This window comes from Mauremys mutica, chromosome 10 (genome assembly GCF_020497125.1).
Source record: "Mauremys mutica isolate MM-2020 ecotype Southern chromosome 10, ASM2049712v1, whole genome shotgun sequence".
In the NCBI taxonomy this organism is placed as follows: domain Eukaryota; kingdom Metazoa; phylum Chordata; order Testudines; family Geoemydidae; genus Mauremys; species Mauremys mutica.
In genome coordinates, this window is record NC_059081.1 from 79154997 (window position 1) to 79177512 (window position 22516).

The 22516-nt window shown below is 48.2% G+C and overlaps 1 protein-coding gene across 2 annotated transcripts; it reads left to right on the forward strand.

Moving 5' to 3' along the window:
• The first annotated feature begins 18376 nt into the window (after positions 1-18376).
• GBX2 (gastrulation brain homeobox 2) lies at positions 18377-22266 on the forward strand. 2 transcript variants are annotated; one of them, XM_045031857.1, is made up of 2 exons: positions 18377-19007; positions 20131-22266. In XM_045031857.1, exons 1-2 carry the CDS (start codon positions 18509-18511, stop codon positions 20649-20651), a joined length of 1020 nt encoding a protein of 339 aa, XP_044887792.1. In that variant the 5' UTR covers positions 18377-18508; the 3' UTR covers positions 20652-22266. The 2 variants fall into 2 exon arrangements, with proteins under 2 accessions (XP_044887792.1, XP_044887791.1); XM_045031856.1 differs by having other exon boundaries at positions 18387-19007; positions 20128-22260.
• The last annotated feature ends 250 nt before the right edge of the window (positions 22267-22516 follow it).

Sequence of the window (22516 nt, forward strand, 5' to 3'; positions counted from 1 at the left end):
GCCCTTCTCCGGTTCTCTGGGACCTCCAGGAGTTCTCAAGATAATTGCTAACCGTTCCAAGATTGCAAAAGCTAGCTCCTGAAATACCCTAGGATGAATTTCATCAGGCCCTGCCAATTTGAATGCATCTAACTTCTCTAAGTATTCTTTAACCCGTTATTTCCCTGTTTTGGCTTGCATTCCTTCGCCTTTGTTGTTAATACAGTATTAGTTGCGTTGAGTATCTGGTGACCGTTAACCTTTTTAGTGAAGACTAAAGCAAAGTAGGCATTAAACATCTCAGCTTTTTGGTGTCATCAGTTATTAGCTCTCCTTCCCCACTGTGTAGAAGATCGACACTTTTCTTCAGCTTTCTCTTGCTCCTAATGTATTTAAAGAACTTCTTTTTATTGCCTTCTATGTCCCTTGCTAGACATTTTGCAGCCTTTCTGATTTGGCCTCAACGTGCTTGTTATTTTATGTCCGAAGTTGTCTAGCTTCAATTCCCAGACATTGGATCTTGTTATGCCTTTGTTTGCTAGACTGAAGAGCCCCCGTTACCAAATTTCTGCTCCACACTTGAAAGGCTTAGGTGGTAGCGGGGGCTGTTGCCAGAAGCATATATGCACAAGAGAATGGAATGTCAACAGGAATTAGGCCCAGATTTTGCAAAGTACCTAAACACGCGCTTGTCTGACATAGTCCCAGCGATTCATATGCATCCAGAACTTCAACAGGTGTTGCCCATACTGCTACCCATCACCATTCTATCTGAGCACCTTTCACGTCAAATCTATAGCAATCCTGACGTCTCTGGTGGACTTCATGGCATCTCTGGCACCTTACTAAAGGCAAAAACTCTGCTTGGTGGAGAGTGTTTGTTTTTGATCTGTAAGATTTCATTAACCTTCTTTAAAGGTTGATTGTTTCGGTGGGGTGTTTTGTTTTGGGGGGTTGTTTGTTTTTTGCTTCGGGATGGGTTTATCCGAGGGAGGTTGGGCATAAGGGGTGTCAGAGCCAGGCTCCATTGTATCCAAACTAGCAAAGATAGGTCTAATTTTCATCTCTGTCTTATTTTTCATAGTCCATCTGCATGGTTGCATATAGAAAAAAACATTTTCACTGTAGCATTCACATATCCTACTGGCACTTTTTTAACTGTCACATATTTAGCAGGGCAACTTCTCAGAGAGGCATACTCAATAAAACAGTACATATTTAAATGTATTGTTCAAAACATATTTCAGAATGAAAGCACAGGACAAGGTAGTAAATTGACAGCCCAGCGTAGAAGCCAACAGAACATATAATGAGAAGGTAAACTGGCCTTCTTCACAGATAAGAAATATGGCCTTCTTAATGTGTGCTTAGCAAGGGAAAAGGGAGATCTCCCCCCTGTCTTATTACCAAAGTTCTCCTGTCTTGATCAACCAGTACATCCAGAAGCCAATAGGTTTCCCACCTCGGTCTCTTTAAATATCTCTTCCTGTGTCATCAGTGCCAATCCAGGTATAGAACAGGAAACCTGTGTCAGCTTCAGAGCTACATGCATCAACAGCCACTGCAGAATATCTAAGAGAAGGCGACCTCCAGAATAGCATAGCCCAGCTTGCTGAATCAGGTGAAATTGCTGATTGCTGTGCTGTTTAAAGGCATCTTCCCTACATCCTCCAGGTGGCGCCATATGCACAACAGTCGCACTATTAGCCTCGCTTGTGGTAGTTACCTGCGTTTCATCCGAATTAAGGGCGTTGGAGGTGGGGGGTGGATTGTTCTCCTCTGGGGTATATACATAGCCGTCTTCTTTAGCCCTAGTAGAATATAGGACTGGACTGCCCAGCCCAAGACATTCAGTAATTCAAATATTGATTATTGGCTTGTGTTAGTGCCGTCTCTGTGTTAATCACGAACATTTGCTAGGTTATGAGTTTGTACATAAATGCAGGGCTAAGCAGCCTCTCTGGATCATGATGCTCTAATGACAGCATCATTCTCCACCGTGTGTTACACGAGTTCTTTAGCAGAATTATACACTTAACCCTGGGGTGTAAATACATGGGCTTTTCAGGCATCGCTTTTTGAGATTGGGCATTTCAGTGCTACTGCAATTCTAGAAATGTTTGCTTAAGCACTCCACTAAAAAAAAGGAGCTTTCTTTTGTAACGTAATTTGTAAGCAATAAACATGATTGAAAACGCAATATCTGCTGTTGCCTATGCTCAATGCAGTGGTTTTTAACTCTCTGTGTCATTATTCATGTGGTAGGCAGTTTTCTGTACATATTTGGTTTCCCATCTCTGAGCAAAGTTAGCAAGTTTCCTAGGAACATTTTGAAATGCACATTTCAGTACTTTCCTACCAGCCCCTGGTTTTGATGCAGATGTTATGGGAAGGGATCATTTTTTTCATCAGCTAAAGACAGGAGGTCACATTAACTTATAATACAGAGACACATAAAAATGCGATTATGACTGCTAAACAGAACACAGTAGGCTGCTAGTTAACACAATGAGATTTCTAGGAAGTGATGCATAAATTCTTCAAAAATGACACATTTTTCACGTTTCATTCCAATTAAGTTACTGAGGCAGCTAACACAGCAATGAGCACACAATACATTTGGGTAAAATGAGGATTTTTCTGGTGGTGGGTTTTTTTGTTGTGGTTTTTTTTTTTTTTTCTTCTCTCTGGATGCGCCTGTGTGTTTTATGAAATGCAGTTAATATTAAGCTGCTATTATGGACGAAATGTCAGTGACCTTAACAAGTCTCCCTTACCCTTTGCACGAGTTGTTTATCCAGTGTGTGCCTTGCAACAATACAAATACGAAAATACTCTGCACTGAGCTTTGGTGAACTGGCTTTTTTCAAATATACGTCGTTGGGCAGAATAAAGAGCAGCGATAAGGGAGAGTTAAAGGTTTTTATAGTCGCCAAGTAAATTTCAATAGTTGGATGCTTGCAGGAAACTTTAAAAAACAAACCTCTTAAATAAGATCTATTCAATGGACTCTTATCTAGCGACGGTCTCCGTGGGTCTCCTTATCACCCCGCATATTTAGGACCAACGGCGAGTTGCAATGCAATCTTGGCCAACTCTTACTTACACTGTGGCTCAGGTTTTTAACCTGGGAGGGGCGGATTCTGGCCCATTCCCAGCGAGTGGCTCTAGACACAGCAATCACCTTACAGACACAACAACAACAAAACTCGCCCTGGCCCAGGCAGGATCCCCGTTTGGCCGGAGTGTTCCAATGTCCTTTCCTATATTTGCTCTGTGTGTGTGTGTGTGTGTGTACACACACCACATACACCCTACTCTACTGACCAGGGTCCCGATCCAGCCCCCCAGGAGAGACAATGGCACAACTCCCATTGGAGTTCAGGAGCTGGTCCTCATTTTTTTTTGGGGGGGGAGATATACTTACAAAATGATCTGGTGCTAAATGGGTAAATCGCTAACCGCAACAGCAACCCCCCAAGCTGGCCATTGTAATGAAATAGCATCTGATTTTAAAAGCAGAGGCTTTCCACAAGCTGCACTGAGGCGGGTGATCCACAAAGCAATACAAATCAGAAATGAGATTTCGGAGTCCTAATGAACCTGATTGCATGAACATTTATAATCCCCCATGGCTTTAAATGAAATCAGATCTAATCAGGAGCTATGGGGAAAGGGAGTGTTTACAGGCTGAGATTGGGAAGTGCTGCAGTATTAGTAAAGATGCTGTTCCTTCTATTGATGTCTAAAATGATGGATAATGTGAGAATGGCAAATATACTATTTGTCTAATGGCTCTGCAATTAAATTCCCCTGTAAATGACCCATGCCTCATTTCATCCTAATCTATGGAATTTTGATTGAATTCGTCAGCTCTAATTGAAAAATACTGCACTTTAATGTCTGCATTGCAGTTTCAGGACCATGGTGGTTTTAATGAGACAGTGCCCCTCTGACCTGGGAATATTTTAGATTTTTTATTCGGGATTTTAAACCAGCAGATTCTTCAACTCTATTCCATGCAGGAGTGAGTGAATATGCATGTGTTTGTACAGGTATATCTAGATAGAAAGAGGGAAAATTTTGCAAAGCACAGTTTTATTAACCTCTGCTTTACTTTTCTTACAGAATTTTTACTTGTACTACTTTAAAAAAAATCCAGTGAAATATATTTCCAAATCTGAGTCACCAAATCATCGGAATTAATTAATTTAAGAACATAAACCAAGATTATTCAAACCATCTCTCATTTTTCTGCCATCCTCTGATTTTTTTTTTTAATCTTGTAAATCTTTTTCATTAAGATCGGCATCTATGGTTTCCTTTTATGGCAGCAAGTATGAATTAAATAACGAAGCCAATGCATACTGTAGCCAGGAGCCATGTAAAGAAGGAAACCCACAACCCTCCCCAAAAAAGACACCACTGAGCACAGAATTCATAGATCAGCTTTCTATGCAAATCGGGAAAGCAATCCGGGAGAAATTAGCTAGTTGTTGAAGCATAGGCACTAGATTGAAATGAGTTAAAGAGAAACATGCAAACGAGCTAATTGGATTAAGCATCGAATGTTTTCTCTTTTCCTGAAGAACAAAAAGAGAGAGATTTCAATCAAAGGGGCTGACAAGCAGTTTGATGGCGCATAGGTGCTGGATCTGCACCCCCTGGCTTGAAGTGGTTTCCATCATATACAGGATTTACAGTTCAGTTCTATGGCTTTCAACACCTCCACTATTCCAATTGTTCCAGCACCACTGATGGGGAGGATGGAAATGCCCAGCTCACTCTGAAACACTACTCATGGGTGGCGCGTTTGATTTGTAACACTGCTCTAGAGTTTTGCAGGGATCCTGCTTCGGGGGTCACATTCTGCTGTGAGATCTCCCAGTGTCAAAGAGCAGCAGCCTGATTGCACTTGACAGGGGGATAATTAGCAGGCCTGTCACAGTAACTGTGATTTGGTCACAATCAGCCCTGCAGAAATCAGTGCAGAACAGCCTGCTGCAGCCTCCTCTGCACAGGATCCAATCCTGCCTCCCTCATGCAGGCAAAACTGCCGGGAGTGAGGCCTGCAGGATTTGCCCTTCGAGGACAAAAGGGAAGTGGCTAAGGAGAAAGAAGGGGGATAAAGCGGGAATTCTCCCACATGCTAGACACCAAAAACACTTCTCCATATCCAACTGAGCATAGCAAATCACAACAGAGCCATTCCAGGAGTAAATAGCCATCAGCTGAGTAGCCAGTGCTATTAGGGTGAAGTGGTGAAAATGCAGGTATAATCCTGCAATCTTCAATCAGGCAAAATTCCTAATGAAATCCTAAGGACTAAAGGATACTATCTGTGTCTCTTTCCTATTTTAAAGTCCTCAGGGATCACATGTAACCTACATATCATTAAACATTGCCCTGGCACATTATGTTATTTTTCCCCCTAAAATTGATTTAATTGCATGTAGTTTACATATTAGTGTGAGGAGCTTTAAAATGCATGTACTGTGTAATTACAATTTCAGCACATCTCCCAGATGAAGGCAGAGCTTGTTTTAAATGATTGCCTTGTTAGGGCCTTTGTAAGTTAGTTTTGCTTTATAATTTGTTAATTTATTTTTGCAGTATTTGACTTTTTAAAAAAAATATCTACCTAATGTCAGGAATTAAACTTACCAGATTTAAAAATAAAAAGCTGCTGTTACGTAATCCTAAAATGTACAGCCCTGAATGATGATGTAAGATAATTTTTTTTGTTTGTTTAAACCAAAAAACATAAAACAAAGCTTTCCAGATGGTCCCTTAGGCTTCAATCCTGCAGTTTAAGTCAGCAGGGCCGCAAAACCTGATCCAAAGCTCATTAAATCTAACCCAAGTCTTTCCATTGGCCTCAATGGGCTTTGGAACACACCCATGGTTAAGACCAATGACTTGCCGACTACAGAGCACATGCGTGTTCAGTACAGATCGGCCCATGGCAGCGCTGCTCTTCATATCCCAACAAGGGGAGTCTCCACACTTGAAGGAGTTGGCTCTGCCTGCGCGGTTCTTTCAGGGGAGTTCTGAAGTCAGGGGCTGTAAGGTTTCTGTGTAGTTGGATGAGGAAAGCTAAAGGTCCCAAATCTCCTATCACATCAGTGTGACTCCCTGGGTTGCAATCGGGTTACTCCTCATTTACATCCATGTAAGTGTGTGGCACAAAGTTAAAGCTCCAAGCGCAGTACAATTCCAGACGTGGCAGTGTGTACCGCCCTGTAGCACTGAGTTTTGTCTACGTTTAAAGGGGCTTTTAGTTCTTGTGTACTGCACGTTGCCTTTCTAGCCATTTCCTCCATCACCATTTCCCAAATGCCCCCTCTTGGGGAAAAAATGGCTAAAATCTTAATGAACCAATGACTATCACAGAGACAAAATCCTGTGCTACCCCACTTAGTGCATACACTGTAATGCAGGGTTGATGACTGGTGCAAGACACCCCACGTGCAAGGACAATCCCCCCCCCCCGCCCTGTTTTGTTGTTTAACTCTGAGACGGGTGGTCAGATGAAGGCTTGCTTACTCCCAGGAATGTACAGGAAAAGTGCCATGCTCCCAGTAAATCCTGATCCTGCTCCCCAGCTGAGAACTGGGAAAGGAGGCAGCAATGGAAATCCTACATGAAACAGTCGCCCCCAGGATTTTCAAAACGGGCAAGATCCGCTCCCCAGAAAGGAAGTTGGTATTCACCATGGGACTGTGCTCCCCCTTGTACAGTGCTCAGGCATTCCCATATTAGCTCATGATTAGTCCAACTCAGGGCCAGTGCAACCGTTTAGGCAACCTAGGTGGTCGCCTAGGGCGCTGGGATTTGGGGGGGTGCCATTTTCTTCAGCAGTGACCACGGTGGCTGGATCTTCGGCTGCCCTGGTCGCCGCCGGCATTTAGGTGGAGGGAGCTGGGGCAGGGTAGCGCGGGGAGGGACGCCTGCAGCATGTAAGGGGAGGGGGGGCGGCACGCAGGAGAACTCCCCGCCCCAGCTCACCCCTGCCCCGCCTCCTCCCCGAGCACGCCGTGGCTGCTTCACTTCTCCCACCTCCCAGGCTTGCGGCGCCTAAGCTGATTGGCGCCGCAAGCCTGGGAGGCGGGAGAAGTGAAGCAGCGACGGCGTGCTCAAGGTGCTCGTGCTTGTGCGTGGAGCAGGGGTGAGCTGGGCTGGGGGAGGTGCCTCAGAGCGGGGGGCGGAGCTGCCGCAAGGGGGGTGCCTCAGGGCGGAGCTGCCACGAGGGAGGCACCTCAGGGCGGGGGCACAGGTGGGGGGGGCCGCAAGGTGGAAGTTTCGCCTAGGGCGCGAAACATCCTTGCACCGGCCCTGGTCCAGCTGCCTTGGTTACTTACTGTGACGTGCTCCCTTTCATGTCACTTTTTTCTTGCCTTCTAAGGTTCCTCTCAAATTCAACCTCCTCTGCTAAATTGTGTCCTATGGAAACATAGGATTTTTCTGTTTAACTTACATTTGCTTTTATGGGGGGTGACTTGTGCAAACTTTTCAAGGGTGCCTTAGTGACTTAGGAGCCTGAATCCCACTGAAATGCAATGGGACGTTGGCTCCTAAGTCATTCATGTGCGTTTGAAAATTTTACCCTTTGCCATTTTTTACGCACTACTCAAAGGGATTTGCAGCGATGCCTGGCTATTTTGACCCTCCTGTGACATCCCAATGCTGGGCTTGTGGCAATGCAATCACTTTCCTGGCAAGACTCTTTGATGTTATAGGTCTTTTGTCACGTCACTGCAGCTGCAAGGGCAGGAAAAAGAGAAGCCGGGTTGTAATGGAGAAGTCTCTTATTCAGATACAACTACCTTCCGTAACTGAGGGCCAAAGCATCCCCTGGGTGGCTTAGTCCCATGCTATGGCCTGATCCAAAGCCCAGTTATGCTAACGGGAGACTTCAGAAGTGCGTGGCAATACTATTAGTGAGCCCTGAGAGGACACTGGAGTAAGGACTTGCAGAGTTTCATTCGCCCAGGGGAGTAGCATTTACCCCAGCTCCTGGGCCACACAGTGGCTGGGATACCCATGAACCAGGAGAGCCACCGGCCACCAGAACTATCCACATGAAGGAGCAGAGCCTCCACGTCCCTCACCCCAACCTTGCAGAGGAGCAGGGCCGCCAATTGCCGTGGGGTGGGGACAGCCATACACATTAATGCTGGCTGACTTGGTGCAGCAGAAATGCCCACGCGGCTGAGGGAGGGGATAATCCCAGCCGTTCTCTCTGCCTTTCTGTGCAGTTCCATTTACACAGAGCATTAACTCAGGGCTAGATGTGACCATCACAGCAGAAAAACCTATGGAAAGGGTCCACAGCTCCACGCATGAGACTTGGTGCCTCCTGCTCCCCTCAGGGAGGAGGGACGTATTGCCTCACAGAGGAGAGAGCAGCAGGGCCTGTAGAGTGCGTGGATCCACCAGTTCTGCAAGGGACTCAGGCCCAAACCCTGCAGAACCCGTGATACCTGGGAAAGGGATACCGCGCTCCTCGGGGCCTGGGCCAGCACGGCTCTCTGAGGAGCTTCCCTGCCATACTCGCCTGCAGCCCATGAGCAGCCGGAAGGGTCATTTCATGTACATACAGTGAGTTGGTACTTTCTTGTAACGCTCCGCCACGTCGTTCCCCTGCCCGGCCTCAGCGCCACTGGCCATTAGGGAGGTCATGGAGCTGCAGCATGAAACCACAGCCAGGCGTGGCCCCTTCTGCAGAAGGAGCCTGCAGCCCGCAGCCCTGAGAGAGAGGCCGCAGCACCACGGCTCAGGCTGATCCTGCACTTGGGCACATGAGAGCTGAAGGGAGCCCGGGCAGCCCCTGCAAATTCCAAAGTCAGAACACAGGCAGGGTAAGAAGCCAACCCAGCCAGGAGGAGCCTAGCCCAGAGCCCAGCCCAGGATAGCTCATCTGGGTCCCATAATTGGGGGAGTCGTGCTGTGTGGGCAGCACTTTGGAGAATGCCACCCTTCTCCTTCCCACAATCTGCCCTGGCACTGGCCTCTTCCTGGGGGCGGAGGGTGTAGAAGACGTAGATGGAAAGTAAGACTGGGCCCCAAAGCACTGCAGTTGCTGCCCACCTCTGCTTCCCTCCCCCCATCTTGCCTCAACCCCACCACCCTAAACCCACAGAGCCCTGCCAGATGCTCAGGAATAAGGAAAGGCTCCCCGCATTCCACAAGTTTAGGGGCCTTCCCATGCTCCCTTGCATCCTGGTATCCTCTGCGCAATTTGGCCCTCCTGCTTTCCATTTCACACTTGGCTCACTTCCTCCCCAATCAGAAATCGCAGCGGTTGGCTAGAGAAAAATGAGCTAATTATGTGGTGCACAAAGGCCTGGTCTCATAGAATATCAGGGTTGGAAGGGATGTCAGGAGATCATCTAGTCCAACCCCCTGCTCAAAGCAGGGCCAATCCCCAGACAGATTTTTGCCCCAAATCCCTAAGTGGCCCCCTCAAAGATTGAACTCACAACTCTGGGTTTAGCAGGCCAGTGCTCCAACCACTGAGCTATCCCTCCCCACAAATCCAAACTCATACTCCTGTCTGACCAGTGCACTTGTTTGTGGGCAGATTCTTAAGGGGTCAGACAATGCAAGAGCTGGCGTGTTGGTGCACAGTGCCATGTGCTGACGGATTACCAGGGCTAATTATCTGGCATGCCAACAATCCAATGTCCTTTCCTGGAAGTTTTTCTAACCAATTATATGTTCATAAATATTTCGTTTTCTGCTCTTCGCAGCGTAATGCTGTCTTCTGGGCTTTCGGATTTCCGCATTGGGTAGCCTACCATAAGGCAATTGACTTAGTTGGGGATTGGTCCGGCTCTGAGCAGAGGGTTGGACTGGATGACGACCTGAGGTCCCTTCCAACCCTGATATTCTATGAGGAATAACACTCTGGGATAGCTGCACCTCCTGAGATGGGAAACGCAGACAGAGCAGCCTAGGGAGAAGAGACGACAAAGGTGACTTTTACGCTACTTTTGCGCTGATTCTGGGCTTCTGCAGGAGCCAAACTGGGCCCTAAGTGCTGCTCTATCTTCCAGCACCCTCCTCGGGGTTGTCTACAGGCTGCACCAGAGCCCAGACTCCTTCATGGTGCCTATGGACACACACCCTTCCACCCCCCGACACATCCCTGCGCTGGGCTTGTAAAGCAGCACAGGGCCACTTGCGCCAGGCTGGGGAATTGTTTCCCTCTACCTCTGCAAACTGCCACCGCAGCATACAGAGGCCAGAGTGGAGTGCAGAACTGATGCCTCTGAATTCAGGCTACACTGATACTTCTGACGCATCTGAATGTAGCTGTGCTGAAGTTAAAGTTATGGATGAGCTTTTCGACAGCCGCCTTAATGTAACCTCCTAACTCCATATTTTGGCACCTCAATGAGCAGCCTGATTTCCCAGAGTGCTGAGCACCCCACATTCTGCAGCCCCGATGGCTTCAGCGGGGCAACACAGGGTGGAAGCCAGAAGACAGTGCAGCCCAAGGTTTGTGAGACTAGGAGGCCTCTGTTAATTAAAATGGGCCATATACGCCTTCTTGTTGTCAAGACGTATAGAGAGGGCTGAGGTCACCAAATGATCGCACAAAATGAACATGGCGAGATCCTGCAGTCACAAGAGAAAAAGAAAACATCTGAGGGACCCAGCAGTGGGCATGCTAGAAAACACTCACTGGAGAGATCAAAAAGTTACAGCCCCTGCCTTGGGGAAGCTGCAGAGCCCTGAACTATTCCACACACGGCAGCAGCTGGAGCATGGGGGCAGGGCGTATGGACATGAGTAGTAAAAGAAAACTTTTCCAAGCCTCTGCAAGTCTCAGATGAGTACGTCTGAGGCACTTTGGCGCAGATTTTTCAAGGCATTTAGATGCTGCTCCACTTTGGAAGTGGTGTAATTCTACTGGAAGAGTCTAAAAGTCACTTTAGAATAAAGTGTCCAAATAGGGGGTTATATCAGCATAGCTGTAGCAGGATAATTATTCTATTATAGCTACGCCTTTCAATTTCCACCATGTAGCCAAACCCTTAATCTCTCTGCACCTCACTTCCCTGTCTGGGAATCTTTCCTTTCTCTCCACCTTTTGACCATCTTGCTTAGATTGTAAAATTAGATTATATTAGTCTAGCTTGTAAAATTAGATTAGATTTTGAACTGTCTGCAGGAGGGGCTGCTTCTTACTGAGTGTTTGCACAGCACAATGGGACCTCTAGGAGCTACTGTTACTGCATAGTAACTCACCACCGGCCAAGCTGAGACGTGACCCTGGGGTCCCTGAAAGTTGCAGGCTAACAGAAATGATCCAGGTGGATATCGGTATAGCCAACGCTGCAGTAATAAGGGCTATAAATCAACAAATGGACCTTTGAGCCAATCTACAACTTTGCAGGCTACGAGTGCAAAGGGCAGCCCACTGAGGGGTCACCCAACTGCGGCTGTTCAGTCCCATGAGCCCCCTTGTGCACCAGCGGTGAGGGAGGCCCTGAATAAAACTTTTTATGAGGAAACTGCAATAATCTTGTGGTCCTCTGGGCATGTATTGCAAGATCCTTGTGAACTAAGCAAGGGACAGCCTGCTCCAACTGCAGGGCCGGGAAAGAGACGGCCCTACCTAGCACAGCATTGACTTACTGTCCGCTTGGTGGAGTAGCTGAAGACCAAAGTCTCTCATTTACAGGGGTTGAGCTTGAGATTAACTCCATTGATTTAACTGGATTTGGACAGAATTATTCTGAGTCCCACCCTTGTAATGAGCAGTATTTGGCCTTTAAATTGTTTTTTCCAGGATAGCGGCAACAGTACATGGCCCTAACTCCTCTCGCATCTTTTCAAGCCATGCCCCCTTTTCCAGGGGTTGCACTGTCATTTTGCCTTGTGTGTTGTAATTTACATGACAGCTTCCCAAGGAAAAGCTTATTTGGCCTGTGCATAGAACATGGAGGCAGATGTCGAGCAAGCTGCTGCGCTTCACAGCTTGCAAGCCATGGGAGCATAGGGCCCAGATCCTTAGGTCTTGAGAGGACTCCACCATGTCTGCTTCCCTTGTGCATTCAAAGCTCCTATTGAAATCGATGGGTGCAGGGGTGGAGAGAGAGGGGAGCTGAGACCCCTACCCCACAATCTGTGATTGTAAAGGGATGAATTGATGTATCAAGACGATACACCTTCACCCTGAAAAGAAATCCTACTATAGAATGAAACTCTGGCCACCTTGGCCCAGCTCCCCAAAGTGACCCACAAAGGAATCAATGGAAGTTAGGAGCCTAAATACCTTTGTGACTCTAGTCATTTGCTTCTGTTTTGCTGCCCTTCTCCCTCGCTCTAACTTGTCTGTTTAGATGGTAAAGTCTTTGGGCCTAAGACAGTCAGTTTAGAGGGCCACTCACTCAGTCTGTGTGTTTGCACAGCGCCTACCGCAATGGGGCCCTGATCTCTCCTGAAGCCTCTAGGTGCAGCTGCATTCCAAATGCAACAATAATAGGGGGCTGGGGAAGGAATGAAAACACAGCTCCCCCTGGAAAATGGGAATCCCTTTCCTGACATGCTGCTGTTCCCGAGGGGTTTCTCCAGCTGAGCTTTGGCCTGCTTTATAAACTTCTGTGACAGCGATGCCTTAGCATGGGCTCTACCTCCGAGGGGTCCGCAGCAATACCAGAGCTCATTTACTCTGCAGTTCATTCGGAAAAGCAATAAGCAATGCATGCATGCCAGTTAGTCCTCCGTCCTGACCCGGCTCCTTAGCACCCATCATTCAACCTTGATTTACTGTCATTTTCCTCACTTCTTCCCCCTCTCCTTTTTAGCCAAATGCCAAACATCTGTCTTGCTTTTTCTTTCATTTCCCCAGAAAATATTTGATCCAATTATTTATAAATGACTGTCATGTAATTAAGAACTGGCTGGGCACAGGGGCCAATTTTTTTCCCCTTCTTCCTTTGGACAAGCAGCTCAACAAGGTTGGATTGTTTCATTGTTCTGTCCTGAGGAGTAATTTCAAGGCATTTTGACCCAACTGGGCCATTTCGATTGCAAAGGCTGAGATTTGTTAGTAAGCTTCAAAAGCGTTTGGTCTTAGGAGATCAATTAGCTGGCGGGGAATATTAATCAGAGTTGTGGGGGGTTGCTAAACAGCCCTTATAGGCTGCCACTGGGAGTCACAAATCCACAAACACAAGCACACAATGCAGTGCTTCGGTCACCCCTTTCACCCGTCTCCTGTCCCCGCCCTCTGTTTACAGGTACCAGGGATTAGCATAGCTGTGATCTCTGAAACAATACTCTGTGGAAGCAGATACAAAAGTGAGGCTACTGCTCTGCGTTTGAAGTTCACAGGAGATCAGTAGCTTTGTTTAACAGCTTGGAGGCAGGAATACAAATCTCTAGGGCTCGGCGATAAGGACTCACCTGGCCACTGGAAACCCGCAGGGTGAGCTTCCCAAGCCTTCCTACCTGCCAGAGACGGGTGTCAAACACCAGCTCTTCTGCCTGCTTCAGCAGCCCAGATGTGAGGGCAGCCCCGCTCTCCTGTGGGAGAGGGTCTGTGACTTCAATTCGCCTTGGATTTTAATTTCTTTTCGTAACCTCCAGAGTGTAGCATTAGCCATCTGAGTATCTGCTCATCCTCCTTCGGACTCGGGGTTCTCCCGATCTCCTCTAGCCCAGCCAGCCCTTTCATTGACCAGCTGGTCACGCCACACTTCTTTTCGGTCCTTTCTTGGGCTCGGTCTGAACAACCCTGGCATAGGCTCCATTCCCTCTGGTTTGCGAGAGAGTTTCCTGCCAGCCCTTGCACGGACTGTGTGTTTTGAATGAACCCTCTGCCTCCACCAACTTTGCAGCTAGCCACGAGCTGTACCAAGCCGATTGACACAGGGGACGGGCACTTGAGTTATTTACCGCTCGGGAGACCTGCATGTGTCCTCTTGCCTCTGCTCATGCTGTGTGTATGTGGTAAAGCAACAGCTTGGCAGAGAACAGTAAGAAGTCGGGAGAAAATTATAAAGGGGGGAAAGATAAAACGGAGGAGAGGGGGGCAGAGAAGGTTATTCATTACCCCGGTGGTAACTCCGTAATCAATAAATGCCAACCCTACCCCAGCCATCAGTGAAATACCGAGGCAGCGATAGGGGCTCAGATTTGGCAGGCTGCAGGGCTCGTTGTCTACAGCCCAACAGCCAAGCAGCCCCGCGCGGGACAGCCGCAGCTTGTAAACACACTGTGACTTTCACAGAGCCCAGCGTTATTTTCTCCTTTGGGTGAGGGTAGAAATGCTAATGAGAGGCGGTGAAAACGTGGCCCCAGCATGGCAAAGTCTCGTTAAACACAACAGCAAGTTGCAAGTACCCAGGTTATCACCCGGAGCGTGTAGGGCAATTTCTTTCAAAGAAAAGAAAAAGTCATCCGAGTGGATGCAAAGTTTCAAGTTCCCGCGATTCAACTTTGCAGCCAAAACAAGAGTAGAGGAACTACACTTCCTGGTTAGAAGTTTACCAGTAAATAGTTTATTTCCCATCCCCCAGGCATGTTTGTAGCAGACTGGGGCGGCGGGGGGGGGGAGTTTGCTGCCTCCATTTCTAAATTCCACCGCGGCAGAAGAATAGAAGTCAAACTTTATTTTTCTTGCATTTTGTAAAGCACTTGCTCTTTGCTTGGGAAACGCTATTAATTGAATGGGTTTGCCTTTTTGCCAGGTCTCTTTATCATTATTTATGGGCTTTAAATTGTTTAAAGTTCCCTTGCCGTTCAATTTACAAGTTGGGGGACTTTTTTTTGTTCTGCCTTTTGTCCTCGAGCAAGACATCGTGTTGGAAGGGCTTTGAAACGCCAAACATGAGAGGCTTGCCCGTGAAAAGGGAGCAGGCGAGCTCGCTTTTAATTCCACCGTGTTAGTGAATGGCTCTTTTACATAATTGCAGGAGCTGTTTCAAAGCCAAGCCAGAGGCTGACTTCACTTAGAACCGCATGGAGTCTATTTTGGGCTTTCAGATTAAAAAAAAAAGCAGCAGCCTGAATAAAATCGTTTAAAAAGATGAGGCTTTAATGCTTTGCCACTTGCAAATTGGTGTGTCTGATGGGGAATTTTACACAAGAAGCCCTTTGTGAGCCCATCCTGGACACTCGAGGGACTCGCCTAGGTTAGCTGGGTGTGAATGCAATCGCCCTGCCCCTGGAGAAAACCATCCCGGGCTATTTCCCAACGCGTTACCAGGGAAGGTTGCAATAACGACTGGCTGATCCGGGCGTTGCAATGAAACCCCAAATAAGAGTAGTTCCCTGCGAAGCCAACACGTTTCCCCGGGCAAATGGGGCTGCTCTGTCAGACGAGCCAGACGTGCAGCGCGACGCCGCGAGCAAAAGGGAGAGTGTTGGGAGCTGACATTCACATGCTGCCTGCGGGTTGTGTTTCCTTCCCTTATTTCCTCTCCACTCCCAGCAACATCAGCAAACGGCCAGGTGGGCGCTTCCTCCACCGAAAATTACAAGGACTCCACATTAACGTTCCCTCGCCCTGCTTGTGTTCAGCCATAAACCCAACCACTGAGATGCTGTTAACTCCAGGCGCTACACACCTACGTGCAAACATGTGTGCGCTGAAATAAACAAAATCTAGCGTTGCTATAGAGACTTCTTAGCTGGTGTCTGTGATGCTGACTAATCCTGGCCGCTACTCGGTCTAACGTTGGTGTCAGGAGTGTTCTCATCACCTGGTGTGCTGTAAACTTTGCGTACGGACAGAGTGCTTGCTTTACCAGCGGAGCTAAACTTGTGCCTGGCTTGAGAAGCGGCGGTGGCTTTCCAGAAATGATTTCTGCTCTTCCTCTGCTGATGGAAGTTGCAAAGGAATATATGCAAATTGGCTTGCATACAGTGCATGAGAAGAATAGACTGCGGCCCTCTGCTAATGGGGGAGAGAGAGAGAGATACTGGTTAATCTGTACAAAGAGCAGACTAAAAACTGTCAAGGATTTTATTATCTGCAGTCCTCAAGCTTTAAACGCATTGCAGATAGTTGAAGGTGTCTGGGATCGATCTTGTTAATCACTACAAAACTCAGGGATAGTTTTATGACACGTACAGTTTTAGGAAAAGCACACCAGTAAATAAAACCTCCCGTTGATGGGACTATGCCGGAATCCCTATTGAACAAGCCTCTGCAGTCGGTATCTCCGGTAGCACTTTATAGATGCAAATAATATGCCATCAAATTATTCTAAATGTGGAGGTACTTCGAGGGATTTTAAATCGTCTGGTGAGTGAAATCTAAATCCAGAATGATGGCAATTTCCCCGAGACATCGAAAGTTCCCACCATGATACTTGAAAGTACGATTTCAGATGTTTGTTTCTTGATTGATTAGAAATATTTGCTCGCCTGGCGATTTAAAAATCGGCTGATGGGCACATCTGTGACAAGTAGCAGAGAAAGCTAAACCCAACAACTTTCGGAAAGATTAAGGGTCCTGTCAGCACCATTCTGACACGCCAGTAAATGAGTGGATTGCTCTGGTATTTCAACGAGTGGGATTATTTAACGTCCTCCGGAGTTTCTCTTTGGATTTTGACTCCGATGACATCAGTCGATTCTGAACTAGTGTTTCGTGTTTCCTGCTACCCCCAGAGTCATGCCCCCTCTGTCTCTGCACCCATAACGAATTGATGTAAATAGACACACTGCGTTCGAATGGATTCTCTCCAAATATACAGGCATTCGGATGGCTCTCCCGGTACACTTACAGATGTCTTCAAAATTTGCTGGGGGGTGTTTTCCCCCCCCTTTGGGATAAAGTACAGCGAGGTCTCCATCATTACAGACAGCCTGGTGTGATGCAGAGTGGATTCCACGCCCCCCCATCACGGAACCTCGCTGTAAGAGTTATACTGGGATGGAGATATTCCCTACCGGGCCATAGAGTTAGGAGTCTGCGAGAGAAAAAAGACAGACAGATTTGCAAAGAGTTGGGTCGATAAATTCATAAATATCGATTTGCCTTTATCTTCCAATTAAATGTACAGGTGAAAAGACTCCCATCACTAGGGTAACAGCACCCATCTCTCTGATCGCTGTCTTGGTTAATGTTTCAAAAGGATATCCCCCCCCACCCACACACACACACTTCTGTCCTATTGCAGCTGTTAAAACTGAACAGCAAAACATTGGTACATCGGGGGAATCTGTTCAGTAGCTCTGTTCGGCCTGTGCACCGGTTAGATTTGTATTTTCCCCCGTTTAGATTCCCGTGGAATCTTTTATATTTTAATCTTAGTTTTAAGAGAGAGAGAGAGAGAGAGAGAAATCAACTTTCGATAACGTTTTAATAACAGCAAATCAGCCCAGTGAAAGATAGTTTTATGCCAATAGGGGCTACAGCTCGTCATTAAATCTTCGTTTTCCTACTAACTAAGCGGATCTACTGTCCTTTAAAAAAAATCACTTGGTGCATTTTTTAAAGGTGGGCTTTTATTTGGACAAACATCGTAAAGCCTCCATCAGGCTCCAGCCATATAATCAGGCGACCATTTCAAGCCCCCCACTTCTCCCTGAGGACCGACCACATTCAAAAGCAAAAAAAAAAAACCCTCGCCCTTTATTAGCGTCATTACCAGGGCTGTTATTGCGGGTGGGTACGTGCCCTGAAAATGTGGATGACGGTTCCAAAAGACCAATGCGCATTTATATTTTAACATCTGTTCTCCGTAGGGTGACCAGGTGTCCTGATTTTATAGGGACAGGCCTGATTTTGGGATCTTTTTTCTTATAGAGGCTCCTATTATCCCCCCCCCCCTCCTGATTGTTCACACTGGTCACCCCAGTTCTCCGGGGGAAAAGGGAACAAACTGAAGCAGGGGGAGGGGGGGTCCCAGCGTGCCCGCCCGCTGTGACCCACACCCAGGCTCAGACCCCGGCCCGGCCGGGAGGGGGAAAGGGAGGCTCGGGCTTGCACACCCCGGGGCCGCGGCCTGGGAGCGGGGCGGGCGCGGGGCGCAGCGTTCAGGGCTCCGCTCCCCTGGCCCTCGGCATCCCTGACCCCGCCCCGCCCCCTCGGCTCGCGCGGGGAGGCGGGGCCCAGCCCCCGCCCCGCCCCCTCCCCGCGCCGCCGGCCAATGGGCGGCCAGGCGGGCGCCCACGTGAGGCGGGGCAAGGTTCGCACGCGGGCAACATGTGAATGGGACGCGGCGAGCGCGGTTTAAAGGTGCTGGCGGCGCCCGGCGAGAGCCCCGCGCGCTCCGACCCAGCACCCGGCCCGCGCGGCGGCGGCGGCTCCTCCAGCGGCAGCGGCTCCTCCAGCGGGGCCCCAGGCGCCGGCGAGGCGATGCCCCCGCTGCCCCGCAGCAGCAGCAGCAGCACCGGAGCGGCCCCGGCGCCCCCCCTGGCCTGACTCCGGCTCTGCCCTGCACCCCCCCGAGCCGGAGCCGGAGCCGGAGCCGGGACCGCCAGGCGCCTCCTGGATCCGGCCGGGGCACTGGCCGCCTGCTCCCGCCGCTCCGCTCCGCCGGCTCCGGCCCCCAGCAGCTCTATGAGCGCCGCTTTCCAGCCCTCCTTCATGATGATGCAGCGCCCCTTGGGAAGCAGCACGGCCTTCAGCATCGACTCGCTCATAGGCAGCCCGCCCCAGCCCAGCCCGGGCCACTTCGTCTACACCGGCTACCCCATGTTCATGCCCTACCGGCCGGTGGTGCTGCCCCCGCCGCCCCCGCCCCCGCCGGCCTCGCTGCAGCCCGCCCTGCCGCCCTCCCACCCCCACCACCAGATCCCCAGCCTGCCCACCGGCTTCTGCTCCAGCCTGGCCCAGGGGATGGCTCTCACCTCCACGCTCATGGCCACGCTGCCCGGCAGCTTCTCCGCGTCCCCGCAGCACCAGGAGGCGGCCCGCAAGTTCGCCCCCCAAGCTCTCCAGGGCAACTTCGACAAAGGCGAAGGGATCCAGCAGGAGACCGACGAGGGGAAATCCTTCCTGGGCAAGGAGAGCGCCCTGCTGTCCTTCGCCGCCGCAGAAGCCGTGCAGGCGTCCCTGGGTGAGTGGCTACGCGACGCTTCTGGGCGCGCAGTTCGAGCAAGTTTCTTCCTCCCTTTCAGCGAAGCCAGGGTGGGAGGAAGGGTTATTGTCAGGCAGAGTTTTTTTTGGTGCGTGTCCCCATCTGTGCCATAACCCTGTAAATTTCACAAACGTAGCACGTCCATTCCCTTGAGAGAGGTGATCTCCAGATTTTTTTGGCTGGAAAATAAACCCCTCTCTCCCCCCAACTCAAATCCTGGGGGAGGTGAGGAGTCCCCCACATTATTTCCAAAGGAATGCGCTCGACGAGGGTGGATGAGATAACACTGCAAAACGCAACCTTATCAAACTGAAAACTTAAAATCTGTCACACGTAATGACTAAATTCTGCCTAATCGCTATTTAGAACAGCGCTGGCTGTGCTACAGGAGGCCAGTTTGATCTTACAGTTGATTTTAAGCGGGTTTAAAAAAAAGTCGCACGCAGGAAAGAGTCTTATCTCTGAAATATTGAACCCTCCCATGGAAAAAGATGTATTTTCCAAAGGGAAACTAATCGCGGTTGAAACCCTTTCTATACATTGTTCACAGTGCTATCGAAAGAGGAGAAGTTTTAAGTACTTCCCAAACAAATGCAGTTTACCTCTCAAAAATAAGACGGAGAAAGGGAAAAGACCCGTCCTCCGTTTTCCTCCCATTGTTACAAAAATATTGGCAAGTGAAATATACATGGCTCCCGGTGGGTACCTGCAGAGAACTGGCTCTTCAATCTTGTGTTGTGACACAAGGTAACATTTCATTAAATCGGTTTGGTGCGGGGCTATGGGGGATGAGATTCCAACGAGAACATACCGGCCAGTGAAGAAGTGTTGAAACGGGCAGTGTGAAATTCAGTCTAAAGGAAGCAGCTACATGTCCCGAAATGTTACTTTGTGTCTGCCAAGATCGGGGTTCTCTTTCCTCCCTATGAGCCCGTTTGCTTTCTTCAAACTCCGCTAGAGCTCCCTCCCGTAGATAAATACAGAGACATAAATCGAGGAGGATTTAATTCAGCAGATGCTGGAAAAATGTGCTGGGAAGCTAGACAGCTGCAGAGCTAACCGTGCAAAATGTAACGCAATGCCTTTGGTTCCCTTTCAGTAGGGGCTGTCCGGGCTCAGGCCAAGGATGATTCCAAAGCGGAAGACGACTCTAAAGGCAAAGAGGAAAGTTTCTCGATGGACAGCGACCTAGACTATAGCTCTGATGACAACATCACAAGCCAAGCCGCCCATAAAGAAGAGGACTCTGGCAACGCACTAGAAGAGAACACCCAGAGCACAAATAACTCCAACACCACCACGTCCACTGGCAAAAACAGGCGGAGGAGAACAGCCTTTACCAGCGAGCAGCTGCTCGAGTTGGAAAAGGAATTTCATTGCAAAAAGTACCTGTCCCTGACAGAGAGATCCCAGATCGCTCATGCCCTCAAACTCAGTGAAGTGCAGGTCAAAATCTGGTTCCAGAACAGAAGAGCCAAGTGGAAAAGGGTGAAAGCCGGCAACGCCAACTCGAAGACAGGAGAACCCTCCAGAAACCCCAAGATCGTGGTGCCCATCCCAGTCCATGTCAGCAGATTTGCCATCAGAAGTCAGCACCAGCAGCTGGAACAAGCCAGACCCTGATACATTTCCACTATCCCTTCCCCCCCTCCCCATCCAAAAGTTTTGATCAATGTTTCCAAATCGGGTTAAAAAACAAACACAAACTTTAATCTGAACCTTTCGACATATCAAGTAAAGCAAGAATCTATTACTAAGAGGCTTAAAACTGTGTTTTGTTTTGGAGCGGGAATATCAAACCCTTGAAGAGACATAATAAATATTTATTATACTGTCCTACTTTGTATATAAAGTGCTGGATCTCAGCTGCTGTGTTTTGACTCTTACGGGACCAAATAACCAGTAACATGAATTCTTACATTCCAGAAGAAAACCAACAACAACAAACTGCAATGCATATTACTCATCTTTTGAGTCTTGGGGTTTTTTTTAAATCATTTTGAAAGGTAAAAATGAAACAAAACTAAGGTTTGTTTTCCCCTTTTTGGGTTGGCTGAGTGGCAGACATTTGGGTGAATTATTTTCATTATTATTATTATTATTATTTTGCCTGGCTTTCTGTCGATTTGGTTGCATATTCTACTAAGCCATGTTTGAAAAGCACGATCCTCTCTGTTGTGTTTAATTTATTTCAATGTAGCTTTTTTCCTGATAAGTTATGAAATTTAAAAAGAAACTCAGTCTTGTGAATAAACAAAATCAAAAAGAAAAAGAAAAAAAAAGCCAACCGCCTTCTGTACAGAATTTCTTGTGTGAGAGTGGGAGCATTTTCCCTCCTAGGACCGTATCATTTTGAGTCTGGGTCAGGTTTATTGTCAATAGGAAATATTTAGCAAAATACCTAAAGTTTAACTAGGGGGGAAGGCAAAGCTTGCCCCACCCCCCACAGCTGATGGCTGAGTTTATGGAAGCGAATTTCTTCTATAATAAATTGTAAACAAAACCCTGCTGAAAAGGATGTTATAGAAACAGGGTGGCATTGCAGAACCTAGTCCAGGAGGGAGCTGACCAGAAGGGAAGGCGGTAGCCAGGCCTGTGATTCTAGGTAGCTTGAATTGAAAAGGATCAGACAGGTCTTCTGCCCCCTCCGTAAATATCCAACACACCCCCATGCACCAAACTACCTGGAGCTTTAACACCAGCCAGTGCTGAAAGGTCTGTAAATGAACGGTTCTGATTTTACTCCTGCTCCAGCCCTGAGCAGGGTTACGGTGGAGTGTCAGACAATGAGAGAGATGCAGGCACTTTACTCTTGCGAGTGGGACTGACTCTGTGTATTGTTATCTGACCCGCCGCGCTGTATCTGATTAACGCTCTAGGAAATTAACAGGGCCAAATCCGTATCTGTCCTACGATCTGTCCGGTTAGGGGGAAGAAAAACTGCAACCCCGCAAAGTTGTCAGAACGGTGGAGGGTCTTTAGTGATATTTAAAAGCAAATCCCCCTATTCCCCCCCCCCAAGTTGTCATGATGCCACACTAATTGGTATGTGCACCATGCAATGATCTGCAAGGACATGACAAAAATGACAGCATTCCGCTGAAAGCTCGGCCAAAATAAACCCATCGCAATGGGGATTTTTTCTTTTCCACATGATCATGGGATTACGAGACCAGAACTCGTTTCTGCCTGGTTATTAAACATATACTTGATCGTCCACTTCCTCCCTCCCCTCACCGAAAGCTTGTTTGCTAACAAAAAGACTTTGATTATTAACAATCAGTGAACGCAAAATACCACCTTTCCTCCTACAGCTATTTAAACAAAAGCATTGTCTCTATAACTCACCTATAACGCATCTGCCGTGGGTAGCAGGGACAGAGGCGATCTATAAATAGAAAGACAGGAATTAAAAGCGTTAATTTGCGAAATAAAATGAAAAACAACCCCAAAAAAGCAGCCAACTCCTAACAGGCTGTGGAAGTGGG

What these genes read in the sequence shown, in the direction of transcription:
- GBX2 (XM_045031856.1), top strand. Translation starts at nt 18,509, where the DNA reads ATGAGCGCCGCTTTCCAGCCCTCCTTCATGATGATGCAGCGCCCCTTG. An exon ending in AGCCGTGCAGGCGTCCCTGG is followed by an intron (nt 19,008 to 20,127) that starts GTGAGTGGCTAC and finishes GTTCCCTTTCAG; the next exon opens with TAGGGGCTGTCCGGGCTCAG.